Below are 26680 nucleotides of genomic sequence, written 5' to 3' on the forward strand. Positions count from 1 at the left end.
TGTTGTAGTGAGGAAACAACTTTCAACATCAGAGAGAAAAGTTAAGGATTCCAATAAATCATCAGATTCCAGTAAATTCACCACAGAGTAGTTGGTCAAAACTTCAAGAAATGTAGGTTAACCTATCAAAGGCCCCACAAATTTAACCAATAGCCACACGATAATGTCCTCACTATAAACAAAACTCTGAAAAACAGGTACAAAAATGGCTTATACAATTTAATAGCTGCAAATAAACATCACTGTGTTCCTACAAAATATTCACAAAAAATACATAAGATACATGAACAAAAAAACAGTGTATATACAATCATATCAGGCAATGAGGATTACAGACACACTCTTTTAGTGCTATTACAGCTGTCGCTGGTTTGCCGTTTTCTAGAACCAGACATGTCATCTGAGGAAGCTGCTTCTGCAGAAATGCCATCAGCATTCTGATCATCCAGACCCTTAAGAAGAGAAAATAAACAGTAAGAAACTTGAGAAAACATATCAACTACTGTTATTCCCTTGATCTTGTTGAATGGTATCCTTATGATGTATTCTACAGTTAATGACATGAATTCATTTAAGATTTTGCCTGCAAGCAAAGCTACCAAAGGTTATGTATGCATCCTAATAACTTTAAAAGAAATGCAAACCTGCTTGCCTAATTATCAAAGGCAAATTAGTCATTCCTAAAAAAACTGGTGCAAATAGCAACACATTTCCGTAGCTGTATGACACCACACTCCACAACAGTAGGCCTCCAGGTGTAAGCATCATGTGCCAATACTTGGCTTCTACTTATTTATAGCAAAATTATAGCACTACCAATGCAGTTTTTCAAAATAGTGGCTGATCTCCCTGCATAACAATGCATCTCTAAACCTGCATTAGGGTGATCACTGCATAAAGTTTGAGGCCATGTGTGGTTCTAAAGTGTACACTTACAGTAATAAAAAACAGTACCAATAATAAATGTAAGCATGCATGTGAAAAATGGAGTAGATTTTAAAAGTGCAACGGGAGTATAACTGAGCAGGCTCCATACATAGTGCAAGAGCAGAAACTTTAGTTCACCCCATACACAGAGAAATTATGTCAGCACTGAACATGATCTTCATGCAGTCAGTGCAATGGGCGTAGCACTGTGCATGTGGCATACATAGTGCAATGGGCGTAGCACTGCGTATGTGGCATACATAGTCAGTGCAATGGGCGTAGCACTGCGCATGTGGCATACATAGTGCAATGGGCGTAGCACTGCGCATGTGGTATACATAGTCAGTGCAATGGGCGTAGCACTGCGCATGTGGCATACATAGTCAGTGCAATGGGCGTAGCACTGCGCATGTGGCATACATAGTGCAATGGGCGTAGCACTGCGCATGTGGCATACATAGTGCAATGGGCGTAGCACTGCACATGTGGCATACATAGTCGGTGCAATGGGTGTAGCACTGAGCATGTGGCATATATAGTCAGTGCAATGGGCGTAGCACTGAGCCTGCTCTCTGCATAGTTTGAGTACACTGGTTAACTGGAAAGACCTAAACCACAATAAAATACTGACAGCACACAGTGGGCCAGAAAGTATTTTTGGGGGAAAAAAAGAACAAGTTTCCAGACACAGTTTGAGTACCTTAGGCAGAAGTACCTATATACAAATATTTCAGACACAGACAATAATGCACTTCTAACCTGCCAGTATATGCAAATACAAACAGTCATCTCTGCACAAAGTGCTTGAGCTGTTCTTAAAAAATATCTAAACTAATGCCTCCTTTAATATAATCTGGTAGTCTATTCCAGGTATTGGATACTCCCTGACAACAAATTAACACATCTCTCATTCCTATATAATCACCTACAGTTTTGTCTGATGCTTCTCTTCTACCACCATTTGACAATCCCAAACATTCCCAGAGGTAACTGTCTCTAAATGCCCTACATACCTGAATGCCCTACATACCTGAAGATCACCTCTTGTATAGCAAGAGAAGTTCAGATTTTTATTAATACAAGTAACACCACATCCACAGATACTTCTGGTATATTTCTGCTGTACTTTCCTCAATTTACTCACTGTATCTTTGATAAAGTTTCCATATTATCATGCCATGCATTCTAGCTTGTGTCCAATGTAGCTTGCAATTAATTCATTATTTTCGATTTCCCACAGTTTATAATTTTTATACAGGCTATAGTCGTAGAAATATCACTTTCCAACTGGCTGCCATGATTAGAAAATATTCAGAGATGGCTCTATCCATACAACCAGTTCCACAAATGAATCCACAATTTCCATCACTGTGGGCTGTTTTATTCCCTCATTCAGTCTAAAGCTCACAAATATCATACGATTGGTTTTCTGTCTTTCTTGGCATATTATTCTTCTGTGTCTACCTGATTACAGCTTGACTAATAGTAACATATGCAATCAGTTTTTCCATCTTCAATTAATCTGCATACAAACTACAGAGCACCTCAGATGAAAAATGCAAGAAAGATGCAATCTAAACGGCTATGGGTCCAAGACGCAACTAACTTCACCTGCCCAGTTGCATGATATTTGCCATTTCTTTTTGTAAGCAATGCAGCTATCCATCGTAAGATTACATGAATATCTAGTTCTAATTTATTGATTATAATTTATATACTAGTCTATCAGACTGAAGACAGGACTACAAAATTACATCACAACACTTTCATTCACAGCTGTTATTATAGAAAATTATATTAAATGTAGCTGTAGGCATATTTCCAACATATACATGCTGATATATGCTTTCAAGCATTAACTTTTCCAGTTTTGACAATTTAACCAAAATAACCTTTTCCTTTATCTTTCCTCAACAAACCAGACTTACTGGTTTCTGCCTTTAATTTCTCCAAATATTTTGGGTTTCTAATACCATGATGGGAAAGGACCACATTCCTAAGTCAAAGTACGATTAAAGTTCAAGAAATTAGTATTGCATCAATCATTGATGTCAGCCAAAAGTGCTCTTTGCAGCACCCGCAATGTGCCCAGTAATGACTCCTGCAATTCGTACGGGGTTGCATTGATTGGTAACATATCTAGATAAAATTGCAGATTCTTTTTTTACAAGACTCATTTCTTCCACATTGCTCTAATTTCTGCCTGCAGATCCTGATATTTTATGACTGTCTCGCTGTACGCAAGACACTGTAGTCACTGTGTTTAGCATTTTGTCTTCTTTTCTTGGACCACATCTGGTTTTCTAGCATTAATATTTTGAACTGTTGGTAATGTGTGATCCCATGTGATATAAACTGCATAATTTTCTATGATCCTTTGTGGCTAATTTCTCCAGTGTTTTTAAGCCACTTCAACACCATAATGTTTGCACAATCCCCAGTGCAACAGTCTTGCCACATTATTATGCCTTTCAGTATACAGTCCTACCATAGTATGTCACAGCCAGCAACGAGGTTTGTGACCATTTCCCATTCGGTTTTACAAAACCTACATTTGTCTTTCTCCCACATGTTCAATGGACTTTGTAAACCAGCGTGTACATAGCCCCCTGTCAATATTAACCTTTCATCTTTTGGTTTAAATTCACCTCTCCTTAACCATTCCTGATCAACATGAGGTTCTTCCAGACGTTTATACTTGCAACTATATTTATGCTTTTTCTACATTTCTTGTCTTCTCAACTGGTCCTTCACCTTATAGTCTTTTGGGGTTTTTTTTTGGCACATTCAGTTGCTGCCTGATTTTTTATCTACTTCTGGTTTGATTTCCATTCCTGCTTGACGTCAATATGCTTCTGCTAGATTAAGCAGATAAGTCATCTTAGATTTAGATTTACTCTCCTCATATTTCAAAACTTTCACTATGTTTGGGTCTTGTGCGGTCAGCAGATGTGTGGAGTCTCACTATTGCAGATCTATACATGTAATCAATTTCAAGGAGGCCCATCCCTCCTTCGGAACAGGAATATATAATCCTGGTATACACTGATTTCTATAAATGATTTGGTGAGCATGAAGCATCCTTCTTGTTTTCCTATCTAATCTATCCAATACATTTTGGGGCCAATCATTAGGACAGGAAGCGCAAATTGGTTTATAGCTTGGATTTTGTTCATCGATGTCAACGCTGTTTTCAGGATTAATTTAAGTCTTCTAAGTATTCCTTACTAGGTTTTATTCACATTTGTTCATGTTTTATTGTTGAGCCTTCATCAATTTCCAAATGCACTCCCTCTTGCTCAAGTTCTTTTATATCATATTCTTGTCCCAAACTGATGTTTCCTGGCACTGCAATTTTCCTGCTTTAAAGGTTGTTTTTGCACATTTATCAAGACCAAACGACATTCTTATCTGAAAAAGTTTTGACAACCTGCAGCTGTGCTTTCGGTTCCTCATCTGATGAGCTATACACAGTTTTAAATCAATAAAGAGAAGGATGAGAAGTCTTTACACACTTGTTTTCTAGGAGCCAAACTAACCATGGCCTAAGCTGTTAAGTAAACAGCTTAATGGATTAATGGCAAGGCAGAATAGCAATGGTGACAGTCACCCTGGAAGATCCTCCTTTAAATTTTTATCCCAGGGATAATCTGTCCTTTGGCTCAATTGCAAAGTGGTCTGCCACTGTTTCATGGTCACTACAATGTAGTTGATCAGTATAGGGTGTGTCTTCTACATTTTTAAAGCACTCTTATCCATGAATATGGGATACTATCAAATGCCTTTTTACAGTCAGTCCATACCATACCATACTTAAATTCTTCCCCTTTTTACAGTTCCAGTATGATCCTTTGTTCCATAGGAGTTTATTGCCCTTTTGTTCTACTGCCATAATGGAGTTGAGTTTTCTTCTAAAATGACTATAAATTCTGTCGGCATCAATTGCCATGTATACGTCGTTGGAAGGCAAGTTACTGGTCTATAATTTTTTAGAGTAGCTTGCAAGTTCACTTAAGTAGGAGCATTGTTTTGCCTGTTAGCCAGGCTGGTGTCTGTTCAGCAGCACCCGCAATGTGCCCAGTAATGACTCCTGCAATTCGTACGGGGTTGCATTGATTGGTAACATATCTAGATAAAATTGCAGATTCTTTTTTTACAAGACTCATTTCTTCCACATTGCTCTAATTTCTGCCTGCAGATCCTGATATTTTATGACTGTCTCGCTGTACGCAAGACACTGTAGTCACTGTGTTTAGCATTTTGTCTTCTTTTCTTGGACCACATCTGGTTTTCTAGCATTAATATTTTGAACTGTTGGTAATGTGTGATCCCATGTGATATAAACTGCATAATTTTCTATGATCCTTTGTGGCTAATTTCTCCAGTGTTTTAAGCCACTTCAACACCATAATGTTTGCACAATCCCCAGTGCAACAGTCTTGCCACATTATTATGCCTTTCAGTATACAGTCCTACCATAGTATGTCACAGCCAGCAACGAGGTTTGTGACCATTTCCCATTCGGTTTTACAAAACCTACATTTGTCTTTCTCCCACATGTTCAATGGACTTTGTAAACCAGCGTGTACATAGCCCCCTGTCAATATTAACCTTTCATCTTTTGGTTTAAATTCACCTCTCCTTAACCATTCCTGATCAACATGAGGTTCTTCCAGACGTTTATACTTGCAACTATATTTATGCTTTTTCTACATTTCTTGTCTTCTCAACTGGTCCTTCACCTTATAGTCTTTTGGGGTTTTTTTTTTTTTGGCACATTCAGTTGCTGCCTGATTTTTTATCTACTTCTGGTTTGATTTCCATTCCTGCTTGACGTCAATATGCTTCTGCTAGATTAAGCAGATAAGTCATCTTAGATTTAGATTTACTCTCCTCATATTTCAAAACTTTCACTATGTTTGGGTCTTGTGCGGTCAGCAGATGTGTGGAGTCTCACTATTGCAGATCTATACATGTAATCAATTTCAAGGAGGCCCATCCCTCCTTCGGAACAGGGAATATATAATCCTGGTATACACTGATTTCTATAAATGATTTGGTGAGCATGAAGCATCCTTCTTGTTTTCCTATCTAATCTATCCAATACATTTTGGGGCCAATCATTAGGACAGGAAGCGCAAATTGGTTTATAGCTTGGATTTTGTTCATCGATGTCAACGCTGTTTTCAGGATTAATTTAAGTCTTCTAAGTATTCCTTACTAGGTTTTATTCACATTTGTTCATGTTTTATTGTTGAGCCTTCATCAATTTCCAAATGCACTCCCTCTTGCTCAAGTTCTTTTATATCATATTCTTGTCCCAAACTGATGTTTCCTGGCACTGCAATTTTCCTGCTTTAAAGGTTGTTTTTGCACATTTATCAAGACCAAACGACATTCTTATCTGAAAAAGTTTTGACAACCTGCAGCTGTGCTTTCGGTTCCTCATCTGATGAGCTATACACAGTTTTAAATCAATAAAGAGAAGGATGAGAAGTCTTTACACACTTGTTTTCTAGGAGCCAAACTAACCATGGCCTAAGCTGTTAAGTAAACAGCTTAATGGATTAATGGCAAGGCAGAATAGCAATGGTGACAGTCACCCTGGAAGATCCTCCTTTAAATTTTTATCCCAGGGATAATCTGTCCTTTGGCTCAATTGCAAAGTGGTCTGCCACTGTTTCATGGTCACTACAATGTAGTTGATCAGTATAGGGTGTGTCTTCTACATTTTAAAGCACTCTTATCCATGAATATGGGATACTATCAAATGCCTTTTTACAGTCAGTCCATACCATACCATACTTAAATTCTTCCCCTTTTTACAGTTCCAGTATGATCCTTTGTTCCATAGGAGTTTATTGCCCTTTTGTTCTACTGCCATAATGGAGTTGAGTTTTCTTCTAAAATGACTATAAATTCTGTCGGCATCAATTGCCATGTATACGTCGTTGGAAGGCAAGTTACTGGTCTATAATTTTTTAGAGTAGCTTGCAAGTTCACTTAAGTAGGAGCATTGTTTTGCCTGTTAGCCAGGCTGGTGTCTGTTCAAGGTGCGCATATAAATAGTTCTTACTCATGGCTAAATCTTCGCGCAAAGATGTTAACACTTTTAACCAAAAGTTAGGTACTGCATCTGGGCTTGGAGTTTTCCAATTAGAGACTTTTCTTAACTTTGTTTCAATCTTGCTGGCTGTTGCTTCATACCATTTCATATCCTGCACCTTTAAACTTCTTATTTTTTTCTTTTACTTCTATCCATTTAGCATCTTTATGTTCCACAGGATTATGTTCCACAGGATCTTCATAGATACTTCTCCAAAATGTATCTATTTCCTCTTTTTTTGGCAGTCTTTTCATTCCTTTTACCTTGTTTCCCAATTCTCTATAAAACTTTTTTTTGGTCATCAATAAATTGCTTATTTTGTTCTTTTCCTTTATATTTATCTGTGCAACTAAGTTTTTATGCCTCTGCTGAAATTTTTAGTTTATTTGCAATAGTGCATGATGGATCCTGGTCTGTTCTAATACTGCACATTGCTTTTATCACATCCATCTTTCTTAGTATTTTTGTTGATCTATTAGTTCTTCTATAGTCTTCTAGCAGTGACACTTCTCGTCTTAATTGCTTTAGTGCTCTCTATTCGATACTTCCATGATGGTTATTTGATTCCTCCCCTACCTTTCCCTCACGACCCTGTGCTCTTGTGGTAGAACTTTAGTTATTAATTTAGCAGCAGAGTAATATATCCTGTTTTATTTATTTTATTTATTTTACATTTGTTGACCGGGCTAGTCTAGCTGGACATATATCCATTTTCAGTAGAGGCCCGGGGAGAAAAGCTCCAAAATACAGGCAATAAGCAAACATTTACATTAAAAAGACAATAGCAAGCAAATGTACATAATGATACAATGGTAAGCATGAGTAATACTAAAAGAGTAAAAGAGAAAAACAGAAACATGGATCTCTATGGACAGTTGTAATTACTGCATTCATTTGTTTTATCAGACGTCTGACTTTTTGGGTTTTATTGACCTTCTGCAGTCTATTTCTCTCACTGATCTTAATATATCTATCCAGGTCTATTAAAAATCAGGCAACTCTTTTCTTACCTCATTTTCTTCTAAACTGAGGGCACATCTCTTGTATTCCATTTCCTGAAGGTATTCTCCAGAAAGTTCTATAGCATCTTCCTGTGGCACCTTCGCTTCAATTTCATCCTGTGCCATCCATTGCTCTGTCATATGGGAACTCACTGGCCTATCACTCCTCAACATTGACTGCATCAGAGAGTGTCCACAGTTTCCTGTTCCTTCCCTTGCTGTCTAGCTTCAAGTGAACGTTTATACTGGTTTCCTGTGGAAGGCTCCAAAATATTGGATATGCAACCTGACCAACTGCTTCCTGTTCCACTGGTTTCCTCTTAATTTGGATATCCATTGTTCTAGCCTGTTTGTGGTGCTTTCAATTTTCTACACTGAATACTTCACTTTGCAGGTACTCCAGAACCTCAGTTTTGGTTTCTTTAACTTCTCCATTACTAATCTCCTTTTCTACTTTTCCTCAGTCTTATTTTTTGTATTGTAAAGTTTTTCATGTCTGGATTCCTTTGCCTGTATTTCTCTTCAAATATCTTTAATGCTGCTCTTTTTGTATTGGTTAGTTTTGTTTTTTTTCCTTTGCATAAACATTACACCATAGTAACAAGTTTTTCTTTCCCATGTCCATATTTCTTCAGATGTCTCATGATCTTGCAGTTTCACCTTACTTTGGGGACTCACTGCATCATGCATGCTGTGATGTAATCTGTGTTAGACCTTCTACAATGAATACTTCACTTCGCAGGCACTCCATAACTTCAACTTCTATTTTTTTAAAGTCTGCTTTACTAATCTTCTTTTCTACATTCCAACTTTGCAATATTTTTTATTGTGAAATTTTTCATATCCAGATGCCTTTGCCTGTATTAATCTTCGAATATCTTTTGGGCCGCCTTCTTTATATTGATTAATTTGGCTCTCCTTTGCACAAATATTGCACCATATCACATCTCTCTTTCCCATGTCCATATTGCTTTATACTTTTCAAATATCTCTATTTTGTTGTTCTTCCTCAGATGCCTTTTTCCAAACAGATCAAGGTTTCTTGATCTATATACTGTATCACAAATCTGTTGCATTAATGAATGCAAATTTTCATTTGAAGCGTGACAGTTTTTTTTGTGGAAGTATTTTCCTTTCCTCTAATTTCGGTCTTAATCGTTTTGAACATCTTGTGTCTGGAAATTCTGGGCTTTTTGCATAATAGTAACAATACATAGTTTCTTATCTTCAATAAGAACCATATCCATCATCTTTATGGTTCTTCTTTGGCTCAGTTTTTGTGATTTTTGTGGACTGCTACTTTCTACAACGGGGGTGGGGGGGCATCCTGTGCCTGGCCCCATTGTAGGAATGCCCGTATTTTGAAGATTCTACAAGGTCATTTTCTCCAGTCCTGGCACCAATATGCCTACCAGGATTGGCCACTTTTTTATCCTGGGTCTTGTGCACCCAGCTATCTCTTAATTTTTGCCCTACTTCTGCCCATGATATATGCTATATAAATACAGTCTCTATATCAGTGTTGCCTTGGTGAGATTTTGTAAAAACAGGGTTCACCTTGCGAAGGCACTCACTAAGTCTTTCAATTTCAGCACTATTATTCTCCTTTGCTTGCTGACTTTTCATCGCTCCATTCGGACCCCTGGTGTATAGGGTCTATATTATATCATCGAACGCTTAAAAAAGCGAACGCTGATTGATCAACCTAATTTAAGCGAAAGCTAGCGAAAGCTTACAATCTCGAACTGTCAGATCAGTGATTTTTGTCTGGGGGGGGGGGGGGAATCCAAAACACATACACAACACAAGCACACCAAACAAACAGAAATCCACACACATACACCTAAAATCCAATACCTAACCCTACACTAAACTATGCCACACCACTAACTACCCACTTACCTTAACCCAAACCCTGACCCTAAGGTCCGTCACTATCGCACACTCACCTCACCCACTCCCTAACCCTAACTCACTTAAATCCGCCCTAACCCTCATGTCCACTCAATCGCACACATACCTAACCCGAGCCCCAACCCTAACTCACCTAAATCACCCTAACACTCATATCCACACAATCGCACACTTACCTGAATCCGACTGGTAACTTTCCACCATAACATTGAAAATACCGAAGCAACAGAAACGGACAACCAAATTCTTTCACTAGAAAAAAATTCGAGTTTCTGCTGCTTCGATATTTTGCAGTTTCTCGAAAATAAGTTCGATCAATCAGCGTTCGCTTTTTTAAGCGTTCGAGGATATAATATAGACCCGGTGTATATGGGGGTTGGCATACTGGTTAAGGTTACTTTACAAACATAAGGTGCAGAGTTTAATTCTCAACTGGGGTAACTGGCTAGGTTTAAAATAATTCACAAGTGCAGTTAGTCTAGTACAAACCTATTAACCCATAAGAGTTGCAAGTAAATAACTGGTATGTTTTTAAAAGACTTTACTGGAAAAGCTCTCCCAGACTCTGCCACAACTCGCTTAAAGGGAAAGGTTAGTATTTTTTTTTGCTTTCTTGTATTTCATATTACTTTACTGCCTTCTTCTATTTTGTATATTGTAATTTGTTTTCTTTCACTCTGTTTTACTTCTGTTCTTTTAACTGCATATTAAAACTAAGAAACAGACCACAGCTGTGTATCTTGAGAGTCACACAAATTAAAACAGGTCAATTAAGGTTAATTACCTTGGAACTGAGGGTTGGTCTAGGAACTAAACCTTCTGTTTAAGGGGTAAAATAAAGCATTTCATAGCTTTACTGGAAAAGCTCACTCACTCTGCCACAACTTGCTGTGAGAGAAGTTAGTTTTCTTGCATTTTGTACTACTTTATTGCCTTCTTCTATTTTGTATATTGTGAATAGTTTCCTACATTATTTTACTTGTGTGCTGCTTTTAACTGCATATTAAAAACAAGGAAAGAGACCACAACATCATCTCTTATGAGTCGCATGATTTTTTTTCCCACCCTGGTGTTGTGTTCTTAAACTTAAATGTTTTTCTAGTTGCCTGCCCCTTGTTACTTTAACCATGCATCTCCTTCTCTCTCCCCTTTCAATGGCTATTGCGAGTAACAAACTTATTTTATGAAATCACTCCTCTTAAACTATTTAAATTTATTGGCCATCCACTGTATTCCATAGAGCCAAAATACAAAGTACCCACCCCCTTTCAATCTATCTTGCGGTTTTAAAATTAGTGGCACTCCACTTATGCAGCTAAAGCTCAAGTTACCTTCTCTTTCATATTCAACAGCTTAGTGCATAAATGCAGTACTTGGGTTATTAACCCATTTTTTCCATCTTGCCATTAAACTCTGCAACGCCACCAATTATTGGTGGCCCAACATTCTGCCTCTCAGTAGTCATCTTGGCATTAGTGCTTCTGTTTTCTCTTGGTGAGAGAAGGAGCACAGGGAAATTTCCTGGAGACTGCCGATCACCGGAAAGCCTAATAACTGCTTAATAGGTGATGGCTTGGAATTTGTGCTTATATTCTGCTCCTGATGAGAGAAAGAGCAGAGCAGAGTGCATGGATTTCTGACGGTTTCTGGTTGACCAGTGAGTATCTGTGCTTGACTTTAATTTGTCTGGTTGCTATTAAAGGCATCTGCCACGAAAAGGCTACAACATGCCTATCCAACCTTGCATCATCTGGGACAAGACTGTGGATAACCAAAAAGGCTGTGGCCTGCCTCTCATCTTGGGATTGGTGCAAATGTTTTGCTTCTGGTGAGAGAAAAGGAGCATTGCATCACAGCAGAGTGAAGCTGTGGTGAGACCAGCACTAGTAGTAGCCAGGCAGTAGACATTCAAGCAGCTCCCCTCTTTTAATCGTTCTTACCGAGCTAATTCTTTGTTATCCACAAGTACTGCTTGACTTGTTTTTAACTTCAAAACATCTGCCTAAATCCTGAATATTTAAATATTCAGGGTCTATTAGTTTCCCCTCAAGTGTTTGAAAGTACCTTGTATAGACAAACATCTTGAGTGACATTTTTCCTGTAAAAGCACGACTGAAATTTCACCAATTATGTAGCTGCACACAGAACTAGTCTGAAGTGACAAGCACTAACCCCAAAGTTGCAAACCAGATACTGCTAACATTGCTTTATATTCTCACAAAACTGTCTAATCAATAAAATAGGGTTTGTTGCCATGGATATGAACTTTCCCACTATCTCAGTTACCAGCTTGGTGGACACGGGCATCCTAAGGCAATGTAAAAATTGCCTTATGTTTACTGACAGCCACTTAATTCTCAAACTGATATGGTATGTGAAAGATGTACTTACACAATATCACTAGAGGCAAAGCTTGCACATAAAGTACTCCTAATGTCAATAATATTGTCAGTACACACACTGCACCAAATCACACACAATTCAAAGCACACATAGACCCACATATGCTGAGGCACTTAAATGTAACCTTCCTAAACCCCAGACCTCCTAGATGAAGTATATATAAACAAATATCCTCAGCAGCCCCACATGCAAAACACCCACATCAGCACATACAGCCACATATCATGGAGCCTCTACTTCTAAGCCCATAAGGCAAGGCACCACACAATCCAACATTATGGTCAATGGAGACTCCATTGTGAGACACACTGATGTCTCTCACCAGGCTGAGTAAGGAGAAAGGCATGGTCGGTTGCATATCAGGGGCTATGATCTGCCGCATTACACACACACTCAGTACCAGTATGACTCCGTCATAGTCCATGCGGGTGTAAATGACCAGAGATGTACCTCACTAGACTATATGAAGACAGGCTTCATGGAATTCTCGGAATGTGTCCCAGGCTGGTATGAGCCTAGCACTGAGCAGCACTTTACCTTCTCCAAGGATGATGCCACAATACGAACAAAAGATGACTGACTTTAAATAATTGGCTTAGTTTCTGGTGTCATTCAAAGTGGGTGCAACATTTGTCAGCATGGAATGAGATGGTCAACAGACCACTCTGCTTTGCCAGGGATGGTTTGCACCTCTCCCCTCTAGGCTTTCTAATATTAGCTAAAACAACATTGTCTTCTCCCATAATGCTTTTTTAGGCAATGCCAAGCTGAAAGTACTTCTGACACTGCAAATCAAAAGCAAGAAAATCTAAAAAGGTATTACTACTAAATGCTAGAAGTCTAAACAAAAAACTCCACTCCTAGAAGCTCTTTACACCCTAGAGAATGGCGACATCTGTGCGGTCACTGATACATGGTTTAAAACAGTGAAGAACACACCAACAGTGCAAGGTTATAATGCCTTCCACACATTTAGACCAGCTACTACACAGACTGGGACTAAAGGTGGAGGTATCTCGATTTACATCACAACTAAACAAATCTCAAGGCTGGTCAAACAGGACAATGCACTTCAGCTGCTCCATGCTCAAATCACCACAGGCAAAATCCAATACCACTTCCTCTATTACCAAGTTAACCCACACCACGTATTTAAACTTATCGGAGCCGCTCACCATCCAACCTAATACCATATTCATGGATGACTAATTACTCCACTATTAACTGGGAATCCTATACGACACCAAACGTACAGGCACAGAGATTACTGGATTTTGTAAACACATACTCCCTGGATCAGACTGTCAATACACCAACCAGGGGTGCAACCATATTGGATTTGGTCCTCACTAATATGGGAGAATGCTGCACACCCCCCTAGTGTAATGTCTTCTCTGGTAAAGTCAGACTACAAAATGGTCTCATTTGAAGTAAAAATAAAACCTGGACCCCAGCTAACCCTGCAATATTCAGGAATCACTCTAAGGCCAACTTCCTGCTTTTATAACCTGGCAAAATTTCAAGCTCTCATAAACCCTGAGAAAACTGCTGCATATGCAGAACTGTTCACACACACCCTATACAAGCATGTTAATAGCTGCACTGAGGTAGCTGTACTCAACAGTAGTACAGAACTAACTCAAAAAGCAAGCCAACCTGGTGGAATTTTAAAATCAATAGGCTGTATAGCAGAAGGAAGAAAGCACGGCAAAAATTAGGAGGTGCAGCACCCAGCAGGATAAAAGCACTCCCAAACTAAACAAACTCTTCAGAGGACGAGAACTATACCAAAGCCAAATTTGAGGTAAATTTGGCCTCCCAGGCCAAGGACAACCACAAGGCATTCTTTAGCCATGTTCACAACCTCAAAAGGCAATACACAATTGTGCACAGAGCTCACTGTAAATGGAGCCATTTACAGTGAGCGAGAAGATATAGCAAACCTATTGGCTGACAAATTCAGCTCCAACTTTACCCCCCCCCCAACCTTCCTTCAGGAAACATCAAATACAACTCCCCCCTACTATCACAAGGAAGCAGGTCCTTAATGCTATCTCTAAGACCAAGAACACTGCATCAATGGGCTCAGACATCCCAAGATGCATTCTAAATAGCATGAAACATGACCTATCAGGCCCTCTGGAACTGCTATTTAACTGTAGCCTCCAAACAGGTTTTGTGCCTCATGAATAGAGAATAGCAAACGTTATCCCTCTGCACCAAGGTGGGCCATCTACAGACTCTAGAAACTACAAATCCATAAGTCTCACTAGTCTTGTATACAAAGCCATGGAAATGATCAATGATGTAGTAAACCACCAGACAGTGAACCCAACTCAATTTGGCTTCATCAAGGGCAAGGCATGCCGACTCAACCTAGTGGACTGCTCTTAGAAGGCCACCAAAACAATGGAGGAGGGCTTCACACTGCTTAATTTGACCTGGCCATGGCATTTGACACAATACCCCACTTGGGCATTACTGGCAATCTCAAGAAGTTAGGTACAAACCTGTATGTCACCCAGTGGATAGCCAACTGGCTCACAGACAGGACCCAGGAAGTGAGTTCACCTCTACAAACAGGCCAGTGCAGTCCCTCAGGGATCGGTCCTTGGACTACTCCTTTTCAGCATGTACTTCGCTGAAGTCAAGGCCAATGTCAATGGTCTCCAGCTGAATTAATTTCCAGATGACTGCAAGCAAGTTAGGAGCCATCACTGAATCCCATGCGGACACAAATGTTCTCCAGGAAGGGCTAACACACAAACAACTGGTGTCAGAGCCATGGACAAAACCTAAATGCCAAGAAATGCATAATGGTATCTTTTGGGAAGTCATCCACCCCTGGTAACCATCATATTGACAACACTCTCCTTAGAGCTGACCCAGTATTCAGGGACTTGGGGACACACAGACAGTAATCTAGCCTTTGACCATCACGTGTCTACAGTAGTGAGGAAATCATTCTATGTTGCGCAACTTATAAACAAAGGTATGGCATTTAGGTCCAAGGAAGTTATTGTTATACTGTATTTGGCATTCATCAGACCCAGAGTACAGTGCCCACTTTGGTATACAACTAACCAGACATATCCAACACCTGGAACATCTACAGAAGTTACTCACTAAACGACTACAAGGCACAAGTAAAATGTCCTGTGCAGACTGCCTCAAGGACCTATCACTGTATTCAGTCTCCTACAGGCTGTTGAGAGGAAATCTATGCCTGGCATACAGGACATTGTTAGACCCCACTTTGATGGACCTCCCTCATATCCACAAAACAAACAGCACCAGAATTATCTGTAACCTTGCTTGTGATATAAGCAGGGCCGGCTAGAAAGATAGGGATGTATCCCTAAGACTACACCATCTCTGGTATAGGCCTCCCCATCCACGTGAAGCAGAGTTGCCCCCTAATCCAATTCAAGAGCGACAATTGGATGGTAACAGGAAATTCACCCCTGGCTTGGTACCTATGTCTCTAATGGACACAGGCAGCTTATAAATGGATCATCTCTCAGGCCCCTCCTTGTAAATGTTTCATCTCCCAAGCTCTTGCTTACACTTCTCAAGGGTACCAGAACTTGCCAGAGTTTTTGGGATACATGGCTAGGCTTAAAAAGACTCCTGTGGCCGTTAGCCTAGTAAAAACATATGAACCTAGGGTCTTCCTATTTTTTTATCTTAAAAAGATGGGTTTAATAAGTGCACATTTCCAATTTTGAGAACTTCTCCATGCTTAAAATGGCCCAACCCTGGCCCAAATACTTCCCTCCTCCACACCCTCTCAAACCAAACTACTAACAATTTGAGTTCACCTTTCTCTTCTAACTCCCTTTCTATAGCACACCCAAATATTCGTAGCATTAACAATAAAATTACACAACTCCATGCTTTAATTGACCTCTACTCATTTGATATTCTCTGTCTCACTGAAACCTGGTTTAAACCAGGTACCAAAGACAACGAAATTACTCCCCCTGGCTATAGCATTTTAAGGCGGGATCGTCTAAACAAAAAGGGTGGTGGAGTTGCTTTACTCTATAAATCTGAACTATAGGTGTCCTCTCTATTGACTCCCTTACCTCCCCTCCCCTGCCAATGCTGAAATACTCTGCAGCAAATTCCAAGTAAATAAAATAAAAGCCATATATATAATATCTTCCTATATCCCTCCTGGCAACAACTTGGATACCCTTGAAAAAATTCTCAGCTGGCTCTCCTGTAGCTTTCCTCAGGAAACCATACTCTTAGGAGACTTCAATATTGATTGGAATTCCTGCATATCGCCCAAACCCACCTATCACCTCAACCTCTTTAATTTTCAACAAACAAACTCCCCAACTAGGATTCACAAATCTACCAACAAACAAGCCATCTTAGACTGGATATTGGTCAACAATAATCCCCTCTTACAAAACTGGAATACTCCCTAAAAATATCAGCGACCACCTTCTCACCTATATCACTAAACAAACAAATAACAATCTCAATCAGGCCATCTATCGTACTATACGTAACAAAAAAATCTTTAACCTTCCTATTTTCCTCAATGAACTCAAACAATGTAACTGGTCAGCTCTAAAACACCTTCCATTGGAGGAAGCAGTGGCCCATTTCAACAACACATTCTTCCAAATTCTTGAGTATCACGCCCCCTCACGCTTAATTAGAACAGGATCCAAAGCTGCCCATTGGCTTTCTAAAGAAACCAAGCAAACAATGCTATTAAGGAATAAACTATGGACAAAATGGAGAACAACTAAAACCCAACTGACCATCAAAACTTCAAACACCTTAGAAATACCACAACAAAACTTACCCATCTTGATAAAAATAATTATTACCTTCAATATCAAGAAAATCAAAATCATAACCCCAAAAAATTCTGGTCAGGAATCAATAAACTGCTCCATCCAGGAAATACCAAAACACCTACTCCAGCTAACTTAGCACAGACCCCACTCAACTTAATAGCCAATACATTCAACAACTTCTTCACTGAAACAGTCACCTGTCTTGCAAAGAACATGACTCCCCACACTTCCCTTAAAAACACCTCCCCCCAAAATAACACCCCCACTCTAACATTCGGTACAGTCTCCACAACCTATATACAAAAGTTACTCTCAAAACTAAAACCATGCACTCCTTCAGCTGACCAACTACCAGCTGAATATCTGCAGCTAGCATCAGCAGAACTAGCATACCCATTCTCCATTTTAATTAACAGAACAATAACCGAATCTACTATCCCTTCCCTCTGGAAAGTCTCCTATATCATTCCTCTGCATAAAGGAGGAAACTCTAATGAACTTTCTAATTTTCGTCCTATAGCCTTATTATCACCACTATCTAAAATCATGGAGCGTTGTATACACCAACAACTTTTACATCATTTTTTACATAATAGCCTACTTTCAGACTCTCAACATGGCTTTAGACCTTTCCATAGCACTTCCACTGCTCTTCTCTCCTTCACAGATACTATCAACAAAAATCGTAATAACAACCTATACTCTTCTGCTTTGTTTCTTGACCTCTCTAAAGCCTTTGATATGGTCAACCATCAACTTTTACTAGACACTTTGAAATCTCTCTCACTTGAACCTTCGGCATTGCACTGGTTTGACTCTTATCTGAAAGATATACAACAAGCAGTCCTTTGGGACAGCCATCTCTCCTCTCAGCTCCCAATCACTATTGGTGTCCCACAAGGATCCATCTTAGGACCCCTTCTCTTCTCCATATTTATAAACAACCTGTCTATCTCACTCCCAACACCCTCATGTATTCAATATGCAGACGATTCAACTCTCATCTGTTCTGCTGTATCTCCAGCTGAACTTCATTCTTCCACCCAAAAAGTCTTTACAGCAGCAGAAAAATGGTTCCAAGATATCCGTCGTCTCCTTAATCCCAAAAAAACTAAATTATTACTTTTCTCTCCAACCCTTAAATCTGCCCCTCTTTCCTTTTCTATTGTGTCTGACAATGGCATTATCATTACACCTGATAGTTCCGCTAAACTACTAGGTGTTACAATAGATAATCAACTAAACTTTGATTATCACATTGACCTAACTATCAAAACTATTAATAAAAAGATAGGTGCCCGCTATAGACTTAAGCCCTTTCTAACAGCAACCACCAGGGTGTCTTTAGCCCAAACTCATCTTATCTCTACATTATTATATGCCTCCCCATCTTTTATAAACCTTTCAAAATCTAACCTTCAGAAACTTGCCACAGCCTACCACAGCATTGCCAGGTTTGCCACAGGTTCCCCATTTCTCACACATCATTGTGTTAATCTCAAAAAGCTTGACTGGCTTGAACTTCAAAATCTCATTCTCCTACATCAATTAGTTATTACCTATAAAATTCTCCATTACCCTTCTAATACACCCATACTAAATAACCTTGTTGTCCCTTACAGGAATCTTACTTCCCTTCTCAGCTAACAAATTACTAGTGGCCACCCTCAAAACACACAATAAAGCTGGGGTCTCCTCGTTTACAAATACCATTGGCTCACACTGGAATAAACTTCCCATAGAACTGACCACTCTAGGCTCATCACAACTTTTCAGAAAACAACTAAGAAACTATTTTAAAACTCACTGGCTATGCCCTTGCTCAAATCCTGACTGATCTCAGCTTCCATCTCTCTTTTCAGCTCTTTCCACTACTCTTCCTCATGTCCCTATCACTACCTTTACCCCTCTTCTGTACTTCACCTACCATCCACTTGGATATTACTTTTCCCATAAATTTACTTCTCTTTATATTACTGCAACCTATCATCTCACCTTGTATCTAAATCACCCAGCTGATGAAATCTGTTTCTTAAAACTAGTGCCCTGACAAAATGTTTATCAAAATTGTTAATACTGTAAATAGTTGAATAGAGTCTTGTGTGAGTTACTGCTTTATTTCTTCTTTAATTACTCTTCCAAAGATTTTGTAATAGAAATCCTCACTCTATGTTTAGTTTTTATATATTACTTTTGCACTGTTACTTTGCTACTTGGGAACAGTTCTTTACATGCTTATAATTTCTATCTTATAGTGCTTTTTTGTTTATTTTTATCATTATTATGTACGAGTATATGGTGGAGCTTTTCTCCTCGGGCCTCTGCTGAAAATGGACATGTATCCAGCCAGACTAGCCCGGTCAACAAATGTAAAATAAATAAAATAAATTAAAATGACTTAGTGAATTACAAATGTAATGGTATTGCATGTTCATTCTTACCAATTCCATCTCTACCCTGTGCTTTACTGGAGGCCATTTTGCTTGGTAGTTTTCATATTAATCTAATTTCAATATTGGAAATTGCTTGGATTTTACTAACACAATCTTTTGTGCAGCCAAACTGTCTTGCACAAGATTTTGGTGCGTCTTATCTACAGTTTATCTGCTGGCATGTCTATTTCTACCAAGTCCTATGTATCCATAAAATGGTTACCTAATATGCTTAATACCTTTACATAATCTTACTCGCACTTTCTCAGCCTTGCCTCAACACCATTTAATTTTTCTGTCTAGTTTCAGTTTTCAAAGTTAAATGGAAACGAGCCTGATCCACATTCTTATAGAACTATATTCTCCTAGCTATGTGCGCCTAGATATTGATCTTTCTTATTTTTTTTGCATTAAAACAATTTCTTTCAAAATTTGCTACATTCCTTCCACCACCTTTCCAAGGAATGAATTACTCCAATAGTTTTATGCAGCGACTGTTTTGCTTCCATATAGTCTTATTCTTCCATGCACTGGTTTAAGATTCCAGTTTGGCAGAATTAACTAGCAGTAGTTTAGGGTCTATATTATATGTTCGAAGTTTCAAAACTTCAAACATAATAAATAAAAAAAAAAAAAAAAAGAAAACAAAACAAACCTACCTGAACGCTGTGAGCAGGGGGGCAAGCCCCCCTGCTACTTAATATACCAACTCCAAAATCGCACTTCAGTGAAGTGAGATCGCCGTAGGGAATATTTCCCTTTACTTCACTGTAGTGCGATCTCCGAGCTGGTATATTTAAGTAGTAGGGAGTGTAGGGAGCTTGTCCCCCTGCTCACAGCGTTCAGGTAAAATTTTTTTTAAATTATATATTCAAAAGTTTTAAAACTTCGCTCATATAAATTAGATTATATGAAGTTCGAAGTTTTTGAAACTTCAAACATATAATATAGACCCGTAGTTTAGCATTTACAACTCCATGATGACTACACATCAAAGGTGATAAAACCTGCCAAAGTGGCAATCTCCTCCTCAGGGGCATAAATGTCTAGTATGTTCCGTTTTCCTAGCAGGTTTATTGCTATCTGCAACAATTGCTGTTGCTGTACATACTTGGTAAATAATTGCATTACTAATGTTATAGAATCATTATTATAGTATTTCTCTGGTAAATTCAAGTTTCCAGCTATCATGATTTTTTCCTCCTGTGTTTCATGCAAGAAATACACACATTCCTCTAAGTCGTCATCACTTGACTTTGGTGGTCTATACACTTCAGCAACTGCAATCTATTCCAGGGTTGTCTTTACTGTCAGGGGTATGCAGTTTATAGTACTGGTGTTAACAAACGTCTCAATTTTTAATCTGTATCATAACACTTCCACAATATTTTTTTTACAATGCCTGTTAGAATAACATTTATACTCTTAACAGAATTGGCTTACAATCACTGTTCTTTAACCATGTTTCAGAAGCAATAACATTGATGTAATGTGAACACAGCAAATTTTCTAAGGAAGAAATATATATACATTACCAAGTCTCCTTGACTTAACAGCATATACAGAAATCAAATGTTGCTAATTCTCACCTGGCAAAAATCCTAATGTGTACTAATGAAATATCTATCTGCTGCAAAAAGTATCCATCTTGTTTAAATACACATGTGCCCAAAATTAAGCTAGATGCTTTCTATGCTCTTACTTTTAAAACTGGCCATTTTTTATACAAGTACTTAACCCAAAATTCTTTTCATTCACACTGACCTGGCTCTCCATTCAGTATGTTGTTGTTGTCTTTCGGCTTTTCCCGGTTAGGGGTCGCCACAGCGGAACTCTGGTCCGCTAATGATTGGCAGTAGATTTTGACAAACGCCGAGGTGCCAGCTCGGCGTTCAACCTTCAACAAAAGCACACCCATTTTAGTCGTAACACCTGTAGATACTGTGTATAAACACTGGTTTTAGATGATTTGGTCACTGTGTTGGGTTCTTATTTTGGTACAGAGATAAACTACAATGCAGATGGAAGAATAAGACAGCACACCAAGCTGCAGCTAGAAGTGGATTGATTAAAAAACAACTTTTAACAAAACATAAAATCAGTCACCTATAAAAGACATCAGCTTGTTTATCTTGCAAACCACATGAAAGACTCTCATTCAAATACTTACAGCTGCATCTGCTTGGCCAAGGCAGTCTATGCATCAATCAATTAAATCAAATCAAAACAGGTTCAAGCTGGCAACTTGGATACTAGTGCTTGGGCACTGGTCATTAGACTCATGCCCTGACAGGAAATATCAAAGAGGGTCAGTTAACAAAAGTATTTGTCATGGTTTTTATGGACAAGTTATAACTGACACACACAATAGTTTGAAACTGGTACTTTCTGGAATATTGTGACTGCTGACTTGACTAAATAAAATAGCATGTAGTTCCTTTAATTGCGTGGAAAATTAGAATAAAACATAATATTTTGCCTTCCCCATATTCAAAGTACATTTTGTCTTAAAGTGCACAATACAAGTACGTCCTCTTTTATAATACACGGACTTACTACACAGACTACAGTTCAAAAGGTCAACTATATACACACACACCCTCCCCCACAAAAATGGAGCAGTCAGTGTTAAGGTGTGCTGCTCGGAGGCAGTAAACACACTCCCTATGGGTATCGGAATTGGGAATCTTATGCCCACAGAAAGTGCACTTTTTAAATCCTGTTAAGAGAAAGAGGAGGGAAAAATGGTGCATCCCGCCTACCTGGACCTGACTAAAGTATTTGATGCAATACCCCACTAGGGTATAGTTGACAATCTCACTAAACTGGGAATAAATCCCTACATAACTTGCTGACTTGCCAGCTAGCTCACAGACCGGACCCAGGAAGTTAAGATTAGTGATACCACCTCCACTAACAGACTGGTCACCTGCAGGGTACCTCAGGGCTCCATACTGGGACCACTCCTATTTGGCATCTACTTCTCAGAGTAAAGGCTAATAGCAAGGGCCTTTGGCTGCGGAAGTTTGCAGATGACTGCAAATCGTAAGCTATCAGATTGTCCCATGACACAAATATCTTACAACAGGGGCTAACACAGACAAATGACTGGTGTCAAAGTCACGGATTAAAACTCAGTGCTAAGAAATGCATTTTAGTGCCTTTTGGGAAAACTGCCACCCAGGCTAATCACCATCGATATGACACCTCTAAGAGTTGACCTACTAGTTTGGGATCTAGGAAGATATGTAAACAGTAATCTGACCTTTTTCTTACTACCTTGGCCACATATTGATCAATCATTCTATGTTGCCCAGCTTACAAATAAGGGAATGGTATCCAGGTCCAAGAAGTCATAGTGCCATTTTATATGGCCCATATCAAACCCGCATAGCACACTCTCCACAACACATAGCACACTCTCCTTTGGCGCATGAAGATCAAAATGCTTATAATGCCTCCTTCGGCATGTACCTGATCAGACATATGCTGTCTATGCCTGGCATACAAGGCATCTTCAGATTAGGCTCTGATGGGCCTTTTGCACAATCACAAAACGAGCAGCATCAGAACCACTAGATCCAAGGATTTAAAGTTTGCATGTGAAATAAATAAAATATATTGGCGAGAGAGATCTGCGTCTCAGAGGATCCCCACGCTCTGGAACAACCTCCCTAACCATGTGAAGCAGAGCTCATCTGTAACCCTATTTTAGTAAAGCCAAAAAAAAAAAAAAAACCACTGAACAGTAATGCGAGGTGAATCCAAGAGCACTTCAGAACCAATTTAAATTAACGTATTTTATTAGTAACGTTTTCGCTTCTGTACAACAGGAGCTTCATCAGACAAATAAAAGAAGCGCCAAAAGCACTTTTTAAGTTGCAACCAAATTTGCAGTATGGTGTCATTTCCTTGGAGACCAAAATGGTAATCAACACACCCATTTCACAAGGTAGCATGTACAATCGATGTGAAAGGACGTTTCAAGTCCACAAAAAAGTTTTTATATATAAAACATTTTTTAAGGTTTTTACCCTAATAAAAGTTAAAAGTACACAATCTTTAGTTATAAAACACTATTGAGGCTGTTTGTTCATACAATCATTTAAAAATTAATCTCAACGAATCTAATCAAATACCCAAACCAAGTATTGACAAAATAAAACACGGTTGTAATATCTAAAAATGGTTTTGGTAACCAAAGGTTTGTAATTTCATTTAACTCAAAGCATACTTGCTAGAAAACAAGCCTCATAGGAGAATCATCTTAAAGGAAGTAAACACCTTTTTAAAACATGTTAAAAAAAGATACAATAAGTAGTCCTAACTTAGTGGGATGCATATTGTATGAGGTGAAACTTTTCAAGATGAAACAAAAACAAAATCTAAGACCTGAGGTAACTTTTATACTTTAAAATAACAGAAATGTTACAAGCTTCGTTTAATCCCGGGGGAGAAAACGCATTTAGTAAGAGTTGCCATTCTAACTCTTTTATTTCCAATAAGAGGGGTTGAGGACCCCCTCTAATCCCAAGTTTTACCAGGTCGATGCCCGTAAAACAAAAGCTGTGCCCAGTATGTTCAAGAATGTGTTTCGAAAGAGCATTGTCCGATTTTTTATTTTTTATGGCATAATTATGTTGGTAAACTCGGTCCGTAACCTACGGTCCGTTTTACCAACATAAAATGCAGGACAACAATTGCAAAATGCTATGTAGACTACTGACCTGGTATCACAACAGATCTTGTGATTGATGGTAAATTTCTCCCCTTTTATGGAGAAGGAATTCCCTACTTTTAATAATCTACACCAGTTACAGATTCCACAGGTGAATGTCCCAGTTTGTCTAGGTCGAACACTTAAAAGATCACTCGTTTGCAAAAGATCTTTTAAATTTTTACCCCTCTTAAAGACAAATAGGGGGTAAGAACCCAGGGTCTCGAATAGATGTGCATTGTTTAAAATAAAATGCCAGTTCTTCTTGATAATCGAACACATAATATTAGCATGTTTATTATGTGTAATGATGAAACTGGTCTTGAAGTCACCAGTTTGATTGGGTTTATGATACACAGGGCTACTGAGTTCATGTGGGATAACTCCAAGTTCAAGACTATGGACAGATGTTTCTGACATGTCAGTAACCTGGGGGGTGCTCTGTTTTATACCTTGAAGGAGTGACTCATAGAACCCCATAGCTCTTTTTGAGGAAACTTCATTGATTAAATTATCTAAAAGCTCACTGGGGTATCCCCTATTCAAGAACATACTCCTAAGGGTGGAACACTCATCTTCAAAGGCCGCTAAAGTGTTACACATACGTGTAGCTCTAACTAACTGGCCTTTAACTATTGATCTTTTTTGTTTCCAAGGATGGTTGCTGGAAAAATGCAGGAAAGCATTGCAATAAGTATGTTTCCTAAAGATACTAGAAAGGATACAGGTATTGTGGAGATCTTTAACAAGTTTAACATCCAGGTAGTCGATCTCACTGGTGGAAAATTTGTGTGTAAATTTTAAAAAAGTACATGACTCGTTCATGTTTTCAACCAAACTTGTAACAGTATCTGAGTTGCCTTGGATGAGAACAAACACATCATCTAAAAAACGTGTGTAAAATTTGGTGGCTTTTTTAAACTGAGGGTTCACAAAAAGAAAAGTCTTTTCCCAATAAGCAACCACTAAGTTTGCCACACTGCCTCCACATGGGGAACCCATAGCGATTCCCCTTTTCTGTAAGTAGTGGCAATTATTAAAGATGAAAAAATTTGAAGATAAAATGATGTCCAGAAGAAGGGTAACCACATCAATTTCATCTTTCGGAGCTTGTAAGTCTACTAGTATAAGCTCAACCCATTCCAATGCTTCTTGGTGTGGTATAGAGGTGTATAAATCCACCACATCAATTGTTAAGAAGTTGTTGGATGGGTTGAAAGGGATGTCGTTAATAGATTTTAAAAAAGACCAGGAGTCTTTGCAAATTTGAGGAAGTAGCGTAAGGTATTTGCCAAGAATGTGATCAACAACTTTAGTGCAAGGGTGGGTAATAGAACATCTCCCATCCACAAGAGCTCGCATAGGTGGATCCAATAAGTTCTTGTGGATTTTAGGGATCCCAAACATGGCTGGGACTCTGGGGAAAGAGATGTTAATAAAATTGAAGGTGTCTATATTAATCCTCCCTTCAATAAACAAATCCCTAAAGTACCCTTTAATCCTATTGTATTGGCCTGATGTTTCGTTAAGAGATGAAACTTCATAGGCAGGGGAATTCAATACCTTAGACATTCTAACAATATAATCATCTTTGTCGAAGATGACAAGACCCCCACCCTTGTCAGGTTTCATCACCCTGATAGGTAGATTACGTAGATTTTTCAAACTTGATCTTTGGTCGGGTGAAATGTTACTTTGGTTGTTAAACCATTTGATGTTATCAAACAATTGCCTAAAGTCGAGTTCACAAACATACTCAAAGGTATGTAAGATGGGATGAAGGGGAGGGTTAAAAGCACTTAACAATTTAAAAGGGGCTTTTTCTATGTTGGAGTCCCCATTAAACAACACCTTGAGGTTAAGGCTACGTACAAAACATTTGAAGTCAATTAAAAATTTTGATAAGCAAATCTTCTGGTCAGGAACAAAGGACAGGCCAAAAGCTAGCAGTTCAATAAGTTCTTGTTCTATGTTCACATCGGAGAAGTTATAAACAGTAAAGTCACCTTTATTGTTGGTCAAAATAGTAGGTTTACCAGAGGAAGTTGAAGAAGCCCCAAAAATGGTTTCTACTTCAATCTGTTCTGATAGTTTTTCCTCTGGTAGTTCTTGCGCCCTAAAAAAGGTTTTGATTGATTATTATAATTAGGGCGATAACCATGGTTGTTAAGGTTAGCTTTAATCCTGTTACTCCTCCTAGGTTGATGGGAAGATGTACCTTCATCTCCATCCTCGTTATCAAAATCCTGTTCCCCTAGAGTAGTAGTAGAAGGGATGCCACCACTGTCGTTTTTGCTTTTATTATGTGTTTCGGGCAAGTTATTAGATCCGTTAACTTTCTTGACCAAATTAGGGTAGGC

At 38.7% G+C, this 26680-nt stretch overlaps 1 protein-coding gene across 4 annotated transcripts in view; it reads right to left on the reverse strand.

The window, feature by feature from the left end:
- Positions 1-206: 206 nt before the first annotated feature.
- Positions 207-26680, reverse strand: part of UBE2T (ubiquitin conjugating enzyme E2 T) — a 370592-nt gene continuing 344118 nt past the window's right edge. For all 4 annotated transcript variants that reach the window (XM_044076503.1, XM_044076500.1, XM_044076501.1 and 1 more), the window contains one exon: positions 207-452. In XM_044076503.1, the coding sequence (XP_043932438.1) occupies positions 330-452 (123 nt within the window). In that variant the 3' untranslated portion in view covers positions 207-329. The remainder of the gene's footprint in view (positions 453-26680) is intronic.

The sequence above is a fragment of the Protopterus annectens genome, chromosome 7.part0, assembly GCF_019279795.1.
Source record: "Protopterus annectens isolate FY-2018-M chromosome 7.part0, PAN1.0, whole genome shotgun sequence".
NCBI classification, from domain to species: Eukaryota; Metazoa; Chordata; order Ceratodontiformes; family Protopteridae; genus Protopterus; species Protopterus annectens.